Source organism: Sceloporus occidentalis, unplaced genomic scaffold (genome assembly GCF_023333645.1).
Source record: "Sceloporus occidentalis isolate IW3139 unplaced genomic scaffold, rSceOcc1.0.p SCAF_2, whole genome shotgun sequence".
Taxonomy (NCBI): Eukaryota; Metazoa; Chordata; class Lepidosauria; order Squamata; family Phrynosomatidae; genus Sceloporus; species Sceloporus occidentalis.
In genome coordinates, this window is record NW_028316982.1 from 240,847,527 (window position 1) to 240,867,100 (window position 19,574).

The 19,574-nt window shown below is 45.4% G+C and overlaps 2 protein-coding genes across 5 annotated transcripts in view; one reads left to right on the plus strand and one right to left on the minus strand.

The window, feature by feature from the left end:
* NBEA (neurobeachin) overlaps positions 1–19,574 on the minus strand; it is a 559,686-nt gene that overhangs the window by 190,644 nt on the left and 349,468 nt on the right. For all 4 annotated transcript variants that reach the window (XM_089512505.1, XM_089512504.1, XM_089512507.1 and 1 more), the window contains one exon: positions 17,641–17,777. In XM_089512505.1, coding sequence (XP_089368631.1) covers positions 17,641–17,777 — 137 coding nt within the window. The remainder of the gene's footprint in view (positions 1–17,640; positions 17,778–19,574) is intronic.
* MAB21L1 (mab-21 like 1) lies at positions 12,394–13,920 on the plus strand. The gene has a single exon (XM_089512508.1). The coding sequence runs from the start codon at positions 12,819–12,821 to the stop codon at positions 13,896–13,898; it is 1,080 nt and encodes a 359-aa protein (XP_089368634.1). The 5' UTR covers positions 12,394–12,818; the 3' UTR covers positions 13,899–13,920.

Genomic DNA, 19,574 nt, shown 5'->3' on the forward strand with positions numbered 1-19,574 from the left:
AAATAATAACTGTTCCAGCAAACCTGTTTTGGAGTTTTGCTTTGATCCTGAGTGGCTGAGGAGCCTGCATCTGCATTCAGTTGGCACCAGACCGGGACCACAGGCAAGATACATCATCCAAAACATTCAACAGTTTCCTGGCACAATACACACACTAGAACACTAGCTAACCCCCCAGCTTCATGGGGGCTCTCTTGGTCAGTTCATCACATCTCCTTTCTGGTTCCCACATAACATTCCAACACTATTGTGAGCACAAGCATTTTGTATCCAACTCCCATCTGTAAATTTAAGTACATGTTCTTAATACAAGGTCATTGTATCACAAGTTCCACAAAAAACTATGTGTATTTACACCACATTGAAATTTGTAGGATTACACATCATAGATTTCTGTGGCATTTGATTCACACCTAAACCCCTTTGTACTATGCTTGGAGGTGACTTGGTTGCAGTAGCAATATACTTACATTCAAATACTATGAGTTTGAACATGCACTTAAGTTCGCAGATGGGAGTTGGATCCAAAATGCTTGTGCTTACAATAGTGTTTGAATGTTATGTGGGAACCACACCAGCCATTAAGACCAGCCATGGGGTGGAGTTAGGGGGTGGCATCCACATGACACATGCCCCGACTCCACCTCCAGGCCGGCATAACACCACGTGCTGGCCCACAGAGTACGCAGCATCACAGTGCTCCTCTGGCACTGCGTCTACATGATGCAGCGCCAAAGGAAAGTGGAAAAGTTGCACGCTAGCAGCTATGGTGCCCTCTCCAGGGCACAAAAAAAAGGCCGCTTCTTGTGGCACTTTTTTGCGCCGCAGAAACCAGAGATTGGGGCTGTGGTATGTAGTTGCCGTGGCCCTGGTCTGGCACTAAAAGGGCGGCCTGTCAAGCCCCAAACAGTTATATTTTTAATATACTTTTGCAGTATAGTTCTAGTTTACTTAGTAGTGTGTGTACTGATTTATTTTTGTGTTGCTGTTGTTTAATATATATGTTTTTGTAGCCTTTTTAGTGAAATGGGACCTGAAACACATGGACTAAATGACAAGGATTCCAGCCATATTCTGGGCATAGCATTCAGATGATGCACACCTCAAACATGGCTGGAAGCTGTGCCAGCACTGTGCCACCCAGTAAGAACCAGGCCAAGAGGGAGCGGGTAGGATCCACTTGTTCTGGTGGGCCAGTTCAGGTCTGGGTGTGTGCGAGTACCGTGGCCCCGCCATGGTCTGTGCCAGCATGGCTGCGCACCACTCTTTTAGGCCCATGTGTTTCAGGCCATAGAATTTTAGTAAAAATAATCTAAAAAATGGACACAATTGTCTCAATAAGTGGAGATTCATAGGAAGAGAGATGATCCCCTTAGATACACAGATCCTAGACTGTATATAGCATTAAAAGGGCAACTGGCAGATGATGCTGACATCCATCTCTTTCTGTCCTTTATAACTGATGCCAAGGAGGCTATGGATTGTCTGAATTGTCTCTACTGAATTGTCTGGATACAGTAAAGGACTGGATGTGGGTGAACAGACTGAAGCTTAATCCAAGCAGCACTTCCAGACAAGACAGGAAGTACTGGTCAGTAAGAAAACTAGTTTAGGATTGGGCTTCCAGCCTGGATGAGGTTACTCTCCTTCTGAAAGATCAGATTTGTGGCTTGGGGATGCTCTTGGACCCAGTACTGCTCCTGGAAAGCCAGTGTTGCAGTGGCTAGGAGCACCTTTGCCCAGGTTCAGCTGGTTTGTCAGCTGTGTCCTTTTAGGGGAATGCAGATGTAGCCACAGTGGCTCATTCCTTAAGTTATTTCTTGATTAGAATACTGTAATGAACTTTACATGGGGCTGCCCATGAAAAGTGTTTGGAAGATGCAACTAGTGCAAAATGCAGTACTCAGTCTAGTTTCAGGTGTGAATTTTAGAAACCATATAACACTGGTCTTGCAAGAGCAACACTGGCTTCAAATTTGCTTCCAAGTTCAATTCAAAGTTCTTGTGTTGACCTAAAAAGAGTTAAATGACTCAGAGCCAAGATATTTGAAAGACTGCTGCCTCCTATATGGGCATGACAGAAATTTTAGATCTTTAGAGAAGGCCCTGTTGCATGTCCCAACCCCTTGTGAAGTTCAGTTGGTGGGCTTTCTATGTAATAGTCTCTTGTTACATAGAAGGGAGGTAGGCTGGAACCACCTCTTTCAAGCTTCTGCCAGGCAGACAAAACATTGTTGATCCACATGGCATTCAGTGTTTGAAATTGCTTTTTTTTAAACTGTTCTAAAACTAGGAACTAGGACTGGTTTTAGCCTCCTTTTATGAGTTTTTAAAGAGTACTTTAATATGTTTTAAAATGTTTGTATTATTGTAATTTATTTTTCTTTGTTCCTCACCTCAGGATCCCTATTCCCCCCCCCCGCCCCAGCCTACATGGGCTCCCAAGGTGAGGAACAAAGAAAAACCAATTGAAACAATGCAAAGATAAATAATTAATAAATACAGTAGTAGGAAACTAGCCAGTAATACTACTGTAATATCTTTTAGATTGGGATTAGAATTGTACAGCCTTCCAAGATGTTGTTGAACTGTGACTCTTGCATTCTTCTGCATGGGTACATAACTAGAGCTGCTGGGAAGTTATTCCCCAACAACATCTGTTGGGCTGCATAAGTCCCATCTGTGTTTTAGACGTTGCAAAAAACCTCAGTCCACATGATGGGACAAGCCAGCACAGAAGATTAAATCACAGAAGAATCAAATAGAAATACTTGGATTTAAGATCATTGTATCTCAAGTTCTACAAAAAAATGATGTGATTTTCCACCACACTGAAATTTGTGGGATTACACATCGTAGATTTCTGTGGCATTTGACTCACACCTAAACCCCTTTGCACTATGCTTGGAGGTGACTTGGTTGCAGTAGCAATGTACTTACATTCAAAGACTATGATTTTGAACATGAAGTTAAGTTTGCAGATGGGAGTTTGATACAAAATGCTTGTGCTTACAATAGTAGGCACTGGTCCATAGCTTGTGGGATCCTGAAGATTATATATTACTGAAAGAAATTCCTGTGAGCTTTGGCACATGGGGTTCTGCGCAGCACCATGAATGAATGTACCATGACTTTGGATGTTTTTTTAAAAAAAGCCAAAACTTTTACTTGGAGGCAAATACAAGTGAAATCAATAGAACTAATAAGTGAATATGTTTAAATGTTTTTAAATCAAAATTGCTTTAAACCTCAGTACTCTGCAATAACTAATGTAGGTTGTATTAAGAAATGGAAGCACATTTGACGTGATTAACAATGAGAGTCACATCTGAGAGACTGTGCACTTTTATTTTAACATCTTGTTGAACTTCTACTTGACTTCTGCTACAAAATTTTTGTTCCTTTTGTTACACAGTACATTTCTAGTCATTCTTTGCTTCCTGTTAAACAATACATTTTAGAAATCTCATTTACGAGAGATTACTTTAAGCTTTCAAAGCTGTTTATCCAACACATGCTGCTTTATTTTCAAGGTCAGTATTGAATATTTTAGTTGCTTAATCATATACAACATGAAACAGTAATGAGAGTTCTGTTAGATGACCCACTACAGATGCAGTAGATTAAAGAGAGCTAATCCCTTCTGATTCTAAGACCATTCTGGGTTCACAAAAAAAAGAGCATTCTCAAAGTGGGATACTTAAAACGTCACTGCTGGACTGCTTAACTAAAATCCGCATGCTGAGAATGTCTATTTTTGATGCATTTGTTATAGAAAGAAACTAGGCAAATCAGCTAGCACATTTTCCTATTTCCTTCTTGCCATTTCTTGGCCAGTAAAATACAATCTGTTCTTGAGAAAAAGAAAGAAAAAGATCTGTGTATGTGTTTATCTTAAAAACTGATTCTTCAGACAATAGACTGTTTAAAGATTTTATTCAAGCAAAAAAAAAACCTTAGGTACAAATGCACCAGCTAGTCCCATTAGAGTAAACCCACTGAATGAATGAGATTTATGTATGTGTTTGCTTACTATTCAATAATTGATTCAATGCGCCTACTCTCAGTGGGAGTAGGAACTGGATTTAGCTCTTAGTTATTGTTGCCAAGCAGCCAAACAGCACAGTCTAGTAAAAGTATTATTTTTGAATGCACCAAGACATTAGGTTTATTTTGGTAAAGGTTTACAGCTAACCTGTAAGAATGGAAAGACACAATAAAGCACAATCCTACTCAAAGTAAATATCATTGCTTTCAATGGGGCAGGGAGATGTGTACACAGCTTTAGCCTAAGGCTACTAGTCCTATACTCAATTTACTGGAAGCCAGTTCCATTGTGGGATTTAACTCTAAGAAGCCATGTATGTAAGTGATCCCCCCCCCCCGCTTCTCCCCTGTGGAGTAATGATCTACACAACCTGTAGCAGGCAAAGGAGGAGGAAAGGTAATACCCAGATTTATTCATCACTGCAATATTGGGCTTCAGGCACAAGGGGTGATGACACTTCTCCACCAAAGTGCAGGGGAAGCAGGCACAGGCCTGGGGCTCCTTCTGTACCACTGAGCAAAGACAATCCACAAGTTCACCCTGAATAGCTCTCAGTTCCCTTTCTGACAAAGCAGAGCAGTACTACTGAAAAGGCTGCAATGCCTCTATATTTGGAGAAAGCACATAGGAGTGACTAGAGGTCTTTGCAAAACGTATGTGTTAAAAAAAAAGGTATGATGGCTGTAACTGTGTGCAGTATCGGTTGTGTGGACAGTCTACACAATTATGAATTATGAATATTCTCTCCAGATTCTCCTTTCCAAGCAAGTATAACTGCTTCAAAACATTAAATATATAAATGTACATATCAGTCATCTATAATGTACTAACGGGGGTTAACGGCAGATATGGTGTACTATCTTTCAAAATTATACACATAAAAAGTATTGAGGAAACTACTTTTTCTCCCTTTATTCAGTCCTTGGAAAATTATAATAATTAAAATAAATACAAAACCTCAAAGTCACTATCAATAACATTAAAAAAGAAATATACACTTGTGTTTATTTTTTAAAATACAATAAAATGTATAAATATGTGTATTTAATCTAGTGTATAAAGGAATGATGGAGGGGTGGCAGGCTGATGTACTATGAAATGGAGAAAAATAATGTTAGCATGTCAATGTATTCAATGAACCTTCAAATCCACTCTCGCAACAGGGCTAAATAATTTAATAGAACCCACTTAATACTGTATTCAGCTTTCCCAGTATATTAAAAAATAAACAGATTATTAAAAAAATAAAACTTTAAACTCAGAATAGTTATGCATATATTCACAGTATATTAGCATAAATATTTATAAAATGATATGCATTGTAATGAATCATCATGATTTTTCCTGGCTATCAGGACAATATTAGTCAAATTTTAAAAATAGAAGTTGCTGCTTCCTAATTTAGGTCTATTGGAACACAAAATCTCTGTATGCACACAATTTTAAAACCCAGATAGGATTCTGGAGTAACAAGGGATGAAGTCTGCAAAGACAAAAACAACGAACAAATATACCCCCATCCCCTTTACATTAATGTCTGAGAACTGTAGTTCTAGTACAGATCATAAAACTGGACAGAACTATGCAAAAAGAGGAGGGCAAAATTGGACGAAAGTCTTAGCAATCCAATTCTTAATCTTTCCTAATATCTTAGATTTCCTACATAAATGATCAATCATAATTTTAATCTGATTATTTTACATGTTCTTTTTCAATAAAGCTCTATACAACTAAGGCCAAAATTAAAAAAAAAACAACATTCAGGATTAAATAAAGAAAATGTAGTAATTTAACACAGGCACATAAAGTGGGCATGAGAAGCACTCCAAAACCAAGAAATCTCAATTTATATTCTTTCTAAATATTACTAGAAGGTTTTATGACAAGTCAAGAAAGCATTTGCTAACATTCAGTCAAATGCCCCACCTAATTGAGACACAACACTGGGATTCATGTCAGTTTAGCTCCATTTGTATTCAACATGGCTAAAAACATAAACCCAAGAAAGTCCAGCATGCTGGCTAGTCTGATATATATTATATTAAAACTGAAATGACTAGGTCCCCAATGAATTTTGCAGTCTCACCAGCTTTAAACATCCCCACTGATAGGAAATGTTGAAAAGCTTCTGAACACCAACAAAAATAAAACAAAACCTATTTTAAATGCTTGATACTTATTTATTTTAAACCTAATATATTAAATTCTGTATCATATATTTATTACGTTTTACTCAAAATTATGTAACAATATTTAATATTAGTTTTTGTGCCTCAAGTGCCAGTTCAGTAACACACTGGGAACCAAATGGACTGATTTAATTTTTAAAAATCAAAACCACTATGTGAAAAACAACCTGATTTAAAACCCTACAAAGGGCAACAGAACCTGGTTACATTTTGGTGAAATCAATGAGACGTAAATGACTAGTTAGAAGAAAATCTGAGTACCCTAGAACTTATTCTCAAGAACATGAGGAATGAAGCATAAAGAATATATACATACAGTTTATAAATATTAGTGACCCAATTTAACTGTTCAGGTCTATCTCTAATTGCGATTGTTGTTTTCTGTGTGATGATGCAGATGATACAATAAATTATACTCCACAATCTTCAGTAAACATTTAAACCCACGAAGCCTAGCAGATCCTTCAAGGGACATTTGCAGCCCAGTACTAACTATCTTGACTCAGGCATTCAGCCCCATTGATCTGAAAGGGACTTAATTTGCACTTTCATATTATGGAGACTATCATAAAATATGCTGAAAGGAAGAGAAATAGAAGGGTTTCACTCAACACTTCAACAGACAGAGAAAGGAAGGGGGAAAAGGCATATTGACTCCTTTGTCTTAAGGCTTGCAGTTGAGCCCTTATCACATGCTTAGTAAGAAAAGGAGCTATCAGGATATGTGATTAATCTTATGCATCAATAATCTGGTTTGACACCACTTTAACAGCCATGCTCAATGCTATGGAATTCTGGGGGGGGGGGGGGGTGGGGGGTTGTAGTTTGTTGAGGCACCAGAGGCCATGCCCATTAAAGTGGTGTCAAACCAGATTACTGATGCAGTGTGGATGAATAAATCTCTTGGGACTCCTGCAACAAACACACTAAAGTCCAAAATACACTGCAGAAATAATCAGGTTCGAGATCACTTCAACTGCCCTGGCTCAGTGCTAGGGAAATCCTGGGAACTGTAGTTTATTGTGGCACCTGAGCTCTCTCTGACAGAGAAGGGTAAATGTCTCACAAAACCAGTTCCCAGGATTCCCTAGCATTGAAACAGGGACAGTTAAAGCGGTCTCAAACTGGATTATAATTTCTGCAGTGTGTTTTGGGCCTAATAATGAACTTCATCGTGCTTCGCCAGAACCAGACTCTTATTCTTATTAATCAATACAGAAAACATTTGGGATAGCTGTGTCGGCCATTTAACAAATATTCTGTTTTGTTCAGGGAAGTGTTCCCAGACATTACTTGATGTCTATTTTAATCTGTTCTTTATATATTTTGTCGAATGACACTGCGTTTCAATTTTGTATACTATTCTATTTTCTAGAATGTATGCCACTGGCAGGTCCATTTTATTTTATTCAATTTAATGTTTTATTTTATTCTATTTTATGCACAACACTCTGATAGCCCTGTGACTAAAGAGTGGGGTATAAATAAATAAATAAATATTATTATTGTGTAAACTTACAGTGCTTTATAAATAAAGTTAATAATAATAATAATAATAATACAAACAAAAATCCCACTAGTGATACCTTTATTGGCCAACGTGTATATTGTGCGTTTCGGTTGGCCAATAAGGATATCACTGATGGGTTATTATTATTATTATTAATGTTTATTTATATAGCCTGATAAAGTTGCACAGCACTTGAGGCAAGAGAACATGGCTCCTGTTCTACTGGCACTGGCTCTTTTCCAAAGCTAGGCGCCAATAACGCTCCAGAATAAGATGGCCCTGGCTGGGAGCCATGAGGAACAAAATGGCGGCGGGAGGCGCCTCTCTCAGGCCGGGCCTTTCCTCTCTCCCAGCCCTGAGGAGACACTCGGGAGGCTCAAGCCTTCTTCGGGCTGACGAGGCCACGGAGGTCCTGAGGGAGAAGAGAGCTTCTTATCCCTCGAGGCTCCAGGGTTCAAAGGACCTCTTCCTCAGGGGCCACAAAGGGACTCCGCCATTTTGAAGCGCCTCCTCCATTTGTTGGGCCGCTTAGACTTGACTAGGCCGCTGCTCTCTCCTGCCGCCCAGGCCCTTCCCAGAGACGGCATAGTTCTCTCTCTTTCCCTCGGAGAGGGAGGAAGGAAGGTTCCAAGCGGCGTTGACAGCCCTTTCCCGGCCGCGGGAGCCGAGGCAGGCTGACCAGCCGCCCTCCATTTCCAAGCCCCCGCCCGACGTTCATTTCCCCTTTCCTGTCCAGGAAGAGTACCAAAACGTCCTCCATTTTGAGCATGTTGTTATGAGCATGACACCTTCCTTCCTTATAGCTTCTCCTTCTTTTTTGATTTGTTGTGCCCGATTCAGGCGGTGGACGTCTTTTTCATAATAATAATAATAATAATAATAATAATAATATTTATGAATTTGTTTATATACCGCCTTTCCAAAAGATCAAAATGACTTTAGGTCCAAAAGACATAAATGCATCATCTGAAGGAGTTAGGTTCTTTAAACACACACTGCAGAAATAATCCAGTTTTTTGAGACGCCTTTAAACGCCCTGGCTCAGTGCTAGGGAATCCTGGGAAATGTAGTTTATTGTGGCGCCAGAGCTTTCTCTCTGACAGAGAAGGGTAAATGTCTCACAAAACTACACTCCCCACAATTCCCCAACACTGAGCCAAGGCAGTTAAAACTCTGAGGGCATCCACACAGTAGGAATAACCCGGTTTGGCACCGCTTTAATTGCCTTGGCTCAAGGCTATGGAATTCTGGGAGTTGGAGTTTGTTGTTGGCCCTCTGGACCCCACAACAAACTCCAACTCCCAGAATTCCATAGCCTTGAGCCAAGACACTTAAAGCGGTGCCAAACCGGGTTATTCCTCCAGTGTGGATGCAGCCGTTCTCAAACTGAATTGTTTCTGCAGTATGTTTTGGACCTAAGGCTGCATCCACGCAGTAGGAAACAAAATAATAATCCTGTGTAACACAACTTTTAACTGCCATGGTTCAACGCTGTGGAATCCTGGGAATTGTAGTTCTGTGAGACACTGAGCCTTCTCTGTCAGAGAGCTCTGGTGCTACAACAGACTACAATTCCTGGAGTTCCCTATCTTTGAGCTAGAGTGGTGTCAAACCGGATTATTTCTGCAGAGTGGATGCAGCCCAAGAAACATGAAGCTACGCCTTCTATGAGTCGCGTCCTACATCATTTCCTCGAATGTCCTATCCACTGACTTGAGCGTTTTTAAGGTCTTGCCCTCCGTTTTTGGAGCATGACAAAAAGAAACATGAAGTTACTTATAAGGAGTGTTTTTAGCTTTTTTCTGTTGTGATGTCCTAAATATTTCTCTAACGTCCTGTATTTTGTGGTGCCTTGTCCTCCTTTGCAGCGAGGACATCTGGTCGCCATGGATGATGGAGGAGGAGGAGGAGAAGAGGAGGAGGAAGACGACTCCATAGCAAACTGGTCCAGAGGAAAGTCATCCCCTCTGGCCAGCCCCACATCCAGGGTGACCAGAGATGTCCTGTTTATTTTTATGTTATCCATTTCAAGGATTTATATCCCGCCTTCCTCCCACAAATAATGGGACGCAAGCCCTCACCACAAAGGAGGGCAAGGCAAATGACACAAATAAGGTTGCTAGATTCTGTGCATCTGCCATTGCGACTCCAGTAGAGAAGGGCAATAAAGAATTAGGTATTGCAGCAAATTATAAAGAGAAGGGATTATTATATAAGGTTCCAGATAATGCACTTTGATGAGTGGATGGGACTGTTACCATCACCTTTAGCACTACCATCACATATTTACTAAATTCATATATTTAGTATAATTTGTCACATTTATACTATTTTGCTGTATGTATCTCACATATTTTGTATCTGAGGAAGCAGACTGAAGTCTAAGAAAGAGGCTCAGGCTGACAACTTCTTCCTTTCAGTTGGTCTCAAAGGTGCCACAAGATCTCGCTCTACATATATTTTAGTCATTTTATGTTTTTTTAAAAATCACATATTTCCTGCATTTTAGGGTAAAGCTTGATTCAAACGCAATGGATTATTGATTGAAAGGCAAAATGTAGGCAAGACACAAGGAGGGCTTTCCAAAAGAAGAAAAGCTAAAGAAATAGAAATCCATGCTTCTTAGTTATGCTCTGAATGGAGGGACATTATTACATTTATTTTAAAATTATTAATAATGTAATTAAAATATTAAAAATAAAAGCTAATAAAAACATTCATCGGTCCAAAACACACTGCAGAAATCATCATCATCATCATCATCATCATCATCATGCAGTTTCAGGCTGGAAACTGTCCTTTTGTGAGACGTTTAGCCCTAGAGAACTCTGCTGCCACAATAAACTACAATTCCCAGGATTCCCTAGCCCTGAGCCAGGGCAGTTAAAGCAGCCTCAAACTGGATTATTATTATTATTATTATTACTTCTAGGGTTTTGGACCCTAGAAAATGTAAATTCTTTTGTATCAGAAAATAAAAGCTAGGAACGCTAACATAGATTTAAACTCGTGCTTGGCAGTCCTGCTCCAAAGGGAGGACGTTTTTGGACCGAAATGGAGGACAGGGCCAGGAAAAAGAGGACCGGGGGTCACCCTGCTGCAGGGTAGGCTGCGTAGGCACTGCAGAAACAATCCGGTTTGACACCGCGAAGGGTCCAAAACACACTGCAGAAATAACCCACTTCGAGACCGCTTTAACTGCTCTGGCTCAGGACTAGGGAATCCTGGGAATTGTAGTTTCTTGTGGCACCAGAGCTCCCTCTGACAGAGAAGGGCTAAATGCGTCAGAAAAGGGCAGTTCCCAGAATTGCCTAGCCTTGAGCCAAGGCAATTAAAGCGGTGCCAAACCGGGTTGTTCCTCCAGTGTGGATGCAGCCTTAGATGCTCAGTGTCTCTTCCGAGGGGAGGAGGGAGGTCTGCAGGCTCCTCCTCCGCCCCTTCGCCTTCCTTATAAGAAGGGGCTTTGTCTTGAGAGAGAGAGAGAGAGAGAGGCAGGGATGGGGCTTTGGGCTTTCCGAGGGCATCCTCCTCCCCTTCTGGCCCTGGAAAGGCTGCATGCCGCCCATCGTTCAAAGCCTACTCCGGTCGCAAAATCTCTCTACTTCGCGACGGCGAATAAAGCTGCTCCGCGAGGCATTCGTTTTCACCCCAAAGTCCCCAGAAGGTGCCCGGGCAAAGAAGCCGGGAGTGTGAGTCACACAGGCAGCAAGGCAGAGGCACTCCCGTCCAGACACACCACAGGACACTAAGAGCCCTCCTCGTCGCTTAGGGAATCCCTCTTGGAAGGGAAGGCGGGGAGGGAGGGAGGGCCCCTCCTGGAAAAGGAGGACGCCTGCCGCCAGCAGCCCTGGCCCGCCACCCTTTGCTTGCAAAGCCTCCTGAAAAAGGCACCCGGAACAGGGCCTTCCCATAGTCCTCCTCCGCAAAGCACCTCAAATCCAACCAGAACAAACATCTGCAGCCAGGCCCTCCAAACCCCTCATTTCCCCGGAGCCAGAAAAGGAGGGAGGCCGGAGAGATCAGAAAGTTTCCCCTGCCATTTCCCAACTGGGAAAAAACTGGAAGCCCTGCTGGCTGTCCTCCTTGTCCTCCTCTTCCTCTTCCTCTTCTGCTTTCCTTCTCTCTTCCCTTCCTCCTTTCCTGGCCAAGGGTCTCTCTCCGCTGGAAGGAAAGGAAGGAAGGAAGGATGCCCGGTTAGGTCCTGAAGAGCCTGAGCCCACCGAGGTCCCTGAAGAGGCCATCCTGGTCTCGAAGGCGACGGTGCCTCCCTCTCCGGCTGCTCCCTCCAGGAGCCCCTGGCTCTGGCTCTGGCTCTGGCTGGGTCTGGGCCTGCGAGAGCGAGGAGGCTTGATGGACCGGGGCTGGAGCCGGAGGAGGCCGCCGTGACGCCGACCAGCCCCGTGGCGATTGGCCGCCCGCCTCCCTGGCCCTGCCTTTATAATTTCCACCCGAGTGGCTTTCGGGGGCTCTTCGGCGGACAGGCTCCTTCCTCGCCGCCTCCTCCTCCTCCTCCTCCTCCGCAGACGAGACCCAGCACAACCCCCAGGACGCCTCCCTCAAGAGCAAGGAGAGCCTGCGCTGCCCTTGCAGGGAGAAAGCCAGCTCTGGCGGGGCTGCTGCCTCCAGGCCTTCCAGGGCTGCCTCCTCCTCCTCCTCCTCAGGAGGGCTTTGAGGGCGGGTTTTCTGGTGAAGTGGCGCCAGAGTAAACTTCCCAGGAGCTGAGGAAGAGGACCCAGGTTCAGATCCTGCAGCCTTCGACTTCTTCTTCCTCCTCCTCCTCCTCCATCTCCACCGGCGTCAAGTGGCCTCAGGACAAACTGCTCAGGAGCTGAGGAAGAGATCCAGCTCCAGCAGCCTTCCTTCTTCTCCTCCTCCTCCATCTCCAGGGGCGAAGTGGCGCCAGAGTAGACTGCCCAGGACCCGAGGAAGGGGATCCGTATCCGCTGCCTCTCCTCCGGGGCCTCTCTGGGGCCGGTCTCCCTGCCGTCCAGCCTCCGCCTCTGCCGCCGCCGCGTTGGATCCCAGCGCCTACTGCGAGACTCCGGTCTACAACCCGGATCTCTGCCCGAACATGATCGCGGCGCAGGCCAAGCTGGTCTACCACCTGAACAAGTACTACAACGAGAAGTGCCAGGCGCGCAAGGCGGCCATCGCCAAGACCATCCGCGAGGTCTGCAAGGTGGTCTCGGACGTGCTGAAGGAGGTGGAGGTGCAGGAGCCGCGCTTCATCAGCTCCCTGAACGAGATGGACAACCGCTACGAGGGTCTGGAGGTGGTCTCCCCGACCGAGTTCGAGGTGGTGCTCTACCTCAACCAGATGGGCGTCTTCAACTTCGTGGACGACGGCTCCCTGCCGGGCTGCGCGGTGCTCAAGCTGAGCGACGGCCGCAAGCGGAGCATGTCCCTCTGGGTGGAGTTCATCACCGCCTCGGGCTACCTCTCGGCCCGCAAGATCCGCTCCCGCTTCCAGACGCTGGTGGCCCAAGCCGTGGACAAGTGCAGCTACCGCGAGGTGGTCAAGATGGTGGCCGACACCAGCGAGGTCAAGCTGCGCATCCGCGACCGCTACGTGGTGCAGATCACGCCGGCCTTCAAGTGCACCGGCATCTGGCCCCGCAGCGCGGCCCACTGGCCCCTGCCCCACATCCCCTGGCCCGGTCCCAACCGCGTGGCCGAGGTCAAGGCCGAGGGCTTCAACCTGCTCTCCAAGGAGTGCCACTCGCTGGCCGGCAAGCAGAGCTCGGCCGAGAGCGACGCCTGGGTGCTGCAGTTCGCCGAGGCCGAGAACCGGCTGCAGATGGGCGGCTGCCGCAAGAAGTGCCTCTCGGTGCTGAAGACGCTGCGGGACCGGCACCTGGAGCTGCCCGGGCAGCCCCTGAACAACTACCACATGAAGACCCTGGTCTCCTACGAGTGCGAGAAGCACCCGCGCGAGTCCGACTGGGACGAGGCCTGCCTCGGGGACCGGCTCAACGGCATCCTGCTGCAGCTCATCTCCTGCCTCCAGTGCCGCCGATGCCCCCACTACTTCCTCCCCAACCTCGACCTCTTCCAGGGCAAGCCCCACTCCGCCCTCGAGAACGCCGCCAAGCAGACCTGGAGGCTGGCCCGGGAGATCCTCACCAACCCCAAGAGCCTCGAGAAGCTCTAGGGCGGGAAGGCGGGCGGGCGGGCGGGCGGGCAGGCGCCCCAGGACTCAAGGAAGGGCCTCCGGGAGGGGACGGCGGGGCTGGGGCCAGGAAGAAGGCGCCCTCCGCCGCACCCGCACCCAAGCCGCCACAAGGAGGGCCAAGGCGGTCCGCAAAGACAGCCTGCCTGCCTGCCTGCCTTCCTTTTTTCTTTCTCTCCTTCCTTCTCTCCTTCCATCCTGCCTTCCTTCCTTCCTTTTTTCTTTCTCTCCTTCCTTCCTTCCTTCCTTCCTTCCTTTTTTCTTTCTTTCTCTCCTTCCTTCTCTCCTTCCGTCCTGCCTTCCTTCCTTCCTTTTTTCTTTCTCTCCTTCCTTCCTTTTTTCTTTCTTTCTCTCCTTCCTTCTCTCTTTCCATCCTGCCTTCCTTCCTTCCCTGTTTCTCTTTCTTTCTTGCTTGCTTTTCCTTCCTTCCCTTTCCTCCTCCTCTTTCTTTCTTTCTTTCTTTCTTTCTTTCTTCCCTTCCTACTTTCCTTTCCTTCACCTTCCTCCCTCCCTCCCTCCCTCCCTCTTCTCTCCTTCCTTCTTCTCCTCCTTTCTCCTTTCTTCTGGGGAAATGCAATATCGGCCCTGGTTTTTTAAACCCGATGGCGACCGCTCTTCTCTCTCGCCTAGAAGCCGGTCCAGTGGAATATATAAAAACAGAAGGTCAACGTTTTTGTGCAAACAGCAACAACAACAACAACAACAACAACAACAACAACACAAAAGCTGATGCCATGGGACAACCTCCAGCAAAAAAGAATACACAAAACACGCCAAGACAACAAGCCCAACCCGCCCCGGACCCTCTTCTGTTTGTTTGTTTGTTTGAATTTGTAGGGACTATTACTGTGCTCTCTCTCTCTCTCGCTCTCTCTCTCTCTCTCACCTTGTCTTTGAAAATTGTGGATGTTCAGTGTTTTGTGATTTGGTGAAAAGAAGGTAAATTGCCATGTTTTTTTGGGGGGGAGACTTCTGGACATTTTTTCCGCTCAAGAAGATGCCATTTAAAAGACAAACAAACGGAAGGTAGATTTTGATCACGGTCCTTTTTTTGTTCGTCGTCTTTTGGAAGCGTCTCCGCTTAAGAGGTTTACATTTTTATTTTTGGTTTCGGTTTCGGAGACATTGCTCCTTCGATTTCCAAAACATTCCATAGATATACTTGAAATGCTATTTAAATATATTCAGAAAGAAATTTGGATTTTGCTTATATATAATTGTGAATATCGGGATTATATATATATTGGGGAAAAAGAAATGCACTTGAAATACACTGGATAATTTTTGTGGCTTAAAAAAACACATTTCTGTCGTTGATTTTTATTTAATTACAAGCGAATAAATAAAAAGACGAAAAAACAAAGACGGGCCAAGCGTGGCAGTGCTGGGTTCCATTGGGGCTGATCCTGAATTTGGCAGAAAGAGTCTGGAGAAGGGAAGGAGGGAGCTCCGCCTCAACGAAAAAGAAACCCGAGATCCCCCGGCCGCCTCCGGTTAAAATGGTTTATGTCTCGCAATAGTTTTCTGTGTGTTTTAAAACAAAACAAAACAAAACAAAAAATGTGGGAGGGGGGGTCTGGGTCCCTAAAACAAATCCGACCCCGGAGGTCTCAGCATCTGCGACATTTTAGCATTTTTAAAAACAAACGTTACTTTTTGCCAAAAGATGGACTGCAGGAGGCTGCCCTCCGGCTTTCTGACCAGAACCCGCTTCAGGAGAGTTTGCAACTAAAGGGACTCCTGGGGAGATAGGGGGAATCGGTTGAATGTCTAGATGGAGGGCATCAAGGGAAGAGTCCGAAGGTGGGAAGGAAGGTTACCTTGGGCTTCGGCTTCCCCAGGGAAAGGGGACTAAAGCCGCCTCCAGGGGAAAGGGCTCTGCAGCATCAGGCCCCATGCAAACCCTTAGTAAGCCATGCAAAGGGATCTTGTAGGGAAGTAGTTTGGGGAGACTTGAGCCTACTTCTTCCGTAGGACCCTCCACTCCCCGCCATGCATCTGAAGAAGTAGGCTCAAGTCTCTCCAAGCTTCTTCCCTACAAGATCCCTCTGCACACTGATGCTCCAGGCTTAACACCGCTGGGCATCTCCAAGAGAACAGACTAGGGCCGACCTCTCTGGCTCGCCAAGTGGCCAACGACGGAGACCAAGGCGGGGAAACGGCCGGGAGGGAGGGTTACTTTTAATCCCTGGTTTCCAGCCAAGAAGGAGAGCCAAGGCAACAGGCGACAAGGCCCTGGCAGGAACTGCTAGGTTTACACACGGATAGGTGGCTAGGGAGGTAGGTAGATACTTTTAGGTATACTCTATATATTATATAGACTCTATATATATTCTCTCTCTCTCTCTCTCTCTATTCACTTTACATATATAGAGATAATATAGATACATAGATACAAATCTTTAAGTTTAGATATATAGAGGCAATATAGATAGATATCTCTTTCAGATATGTAGATAATATCTAGAGATATAAAATTTTAAGTTTATACAAATATATGATATAGTTTGGTATCTATAAATTTAGATATATTTAGAGACAATACATATATATATATATATAGATATATCCGAACTTGGGAGAAAGGTGGGATAAAAATAAATACATAAACCTTTACATTTGTAGCTAGACACAGGTAGAGATAAACCTTTAAATTTAGATATATATGGAGAGATAGAGATTTATATCTATATCTATGTAGATATATAGAGAGATTACATCTATATAGATACATAGATATCTAAATAAACCTCTATAAACAAAGTTCAGATAGCTAGAGATATGTATAATAGATAGATAGATAGATAGATAGATAGATAGATAGATAGATAGATAATAGTTGTGGGTGTGGGTGTGTTATCTGGCAACAGTGTGTAAACTGGGCCTTCAGGTCGCTTCCGCAAGGTTTTTCTAGGCAACTCTCCCCAGAGAGGGTTTTTGGGCCATGGCCCTCCTGGGAGGCCGAGAGAGTGGGACAAACGACCATTCCCAGAATCCCCCGCCTTGAGCCATGGCAGCCAAAGTGGGCTCCAACCGGGCCATTTGTGCAGTGTGGACGCAGCCTTGGTAGAAGGGGGAGGGCGACAGGGCCTGCTTCTCCTCGGGGCCCAGGCTGGCCTGCGCAGCCCCGCCGTCCCCTCTTCCTCCTCCTCCTCCTCCTCCTCCTCCTCCTCCTCCTCCTCCTCCAGGGATTTCCCGGCAATTGGCTTAAGGGCTAAGTCTGCCCGCCGCAGTCCCTCCAAAGGCCCCGGAGGAGGAGGAGGAGGAGGGAAGCCGGGGGAGAGAGGAAGGAGGAAGAGAGGACTTCCCATCATTAAGGCGCTGTTGAAATACAAGGGCAACCCAGCGGGGGGAAGGGGAAGAGGAAGAAGAAGAAGAGAAAGAGGAGGAGGAAGAGGAAGAGGAGAAAAGGAGGAGGAGGAGGAGGAGAAAGAGGAGGACAAGGAAGAGGAAGAGGGAGAGAGCCCTTTCCAGCATCATCCAGGATCCTAACCAGGCTCCCCTTCCAGGGGGACCAGATGCCCTCCTTTTTCAGGACCTGTCCTCCATTCCCACCTTCATTCCCGGAGGAAACCCTCCCAAACGTCCTCCATTTTGAGCAGGAGGACGCAGCATGGATTTCCATTCCTCGGAGTGTTTCTTTTTTTAGCAAGCTTTCCCTTGGGGCTGTCCCCCATCCTCCTGGGGAGGACCCCCGCTGCCCCCTTCCTCTCCGTTGACTCACCTTGGGGTCGATCTTCTTGAAGGCGGGGTCCTCCTCGTCGACCTCGAAGTAGATCTCGGTGGTGGTGATGGAGAGGGTCCCCTTGGCCACCACCACCGGCGCCACCAGCTGGGCGGCCGTGCTCAGCACCACGGGGCCTAAGGGGACAAGAGCGACCCGGTCAGCACAGGCACCACCGGAGCCCAAAGGGGGCCCGCCGGGAAGGAGGAGGAGGAGGAGGAGGGCCAGCGTCCCCCGAGACTTCCTCTCGTCTTTCCCGAACTTTGGTCCTCCAGAAATCAAGCAGAGTTTCCCAAACTTTGCTCCTCCAGAGGTTTTGGACGTCAGAATTCCTGGGAGCTGAAGTCCAAAATATCAGGAGGACCCTTTGAGCCAACCATTAGGAAGTCCAAAAGTTTGGGAAACATTGCCCTATATCTTTAAATTTACAGAGGTATAGATAGATAGATAGATAGATAGATAGATAGATAGATGATAGATAGATAATTATATATATAATAAGACAGCGATAGATAGATAGATAGATAGATAGATAGATAGATAGATAGATAGACAGACAGACATGTAAACCTCTGTAAACCTTTAAGTTTAGATAGATAGATATGCGTAGATAAGATATATAAACCACCGTGAACCTTTAATTTTAGATAGATATGCATAGATATATAAATAAACCTCTGTAAGCCTTTATGTTTAGATATACAGATATATGTGTGTGTGTGTGTAATACATCTACACCTATAGAGAAAGAGACAGATAGACAGACAGAGTATATTTAGTCTTCATCTACACTGCAGAATCAGTGCAGTTTTGACACCGCTTTAACTGCCATGCCACAGTGCTATAGGACTTGGAAGTTTTGACAGACACTGAGCCTTCTCTGTCAGAGAGTCCTGGCGCCGTCAGGAACTACAAATCCCAGGATTCCAGAGGTGCTGGCAGAGAAGGGAGCAAAGGGAAGGAGGGAATTGGGGGGGGGGGGGTCTTCAGTCCAAGCCAGATGTGGGCTGTCTCTGTTTTGGGGGGTGGGAGGCCCATCAGCCTGGGAGATTTGAGTCGGAACTCTGTGCCATTGCTGTTTTTTTTGGGGGGGGTGTTGCATTTCACCCTTGAAAACACCCCCCTTTTCTAGGGATCTTTTCCTAAATTACAGAGTTCAATCCTATGAGGGTTTACTTGGGAGGAAAGGAAACCATTAGGATGGAAAAGTGGCCAGAGGGTGTAGCTGGAGATGAAGCACAGCATCCTTAAAAAAAAAAAGGGGGGGGGGGATTAATGAGAAAATGGATTTAGGTTTACTCTTACTGGCAAAACTACAAGGAAAACCGTTCACCATCACAGACTTCAAATAGAATCCCCCTTTGGTTATTATTACTATTATTATTATTATTCTCATGCTGCCAACTTCTTTCTTTCAGTTAGTCTCAAAGGTGCTACAAGATCTCTCTACATCATCATCATCATCATCATCTCCAACTGCATCTGAGGAAGTACACTTTAACCTAGGAAAGCTCATGCTGCCAACTTCTTTCTTTCAGTTAGGTCCAAAACACAATTCAGAAATAATCCAATTACACACACACACACACACACACACACACACACACACGCATATCTGAACTTAATGGTTTACAGAGGGTTGAGACCCCTTCAACTGCCCTGCCTAGGGAATTCTGGGAACTGTAGTTTTGTCAGAGAGAGCTTTGGCACCACAGTAAAGTACATTTCCCAGGATTTTAGCACTGAGCTTTTAAAGCGGTGTCAAACTGGATTATTTCTGCAGTGTGTTTTGGACCCGACTAGTCTCAAAGGCGCTGCCGGATCTCTTTTACATCCTGATTCTACAGACTAACAGGGCTACGGCTTGGCATTACCATTATCTTCCAGTGCATTGGTTGGTGCCACTCATTGCGAAGGATCTGGGCGGCTCTGGG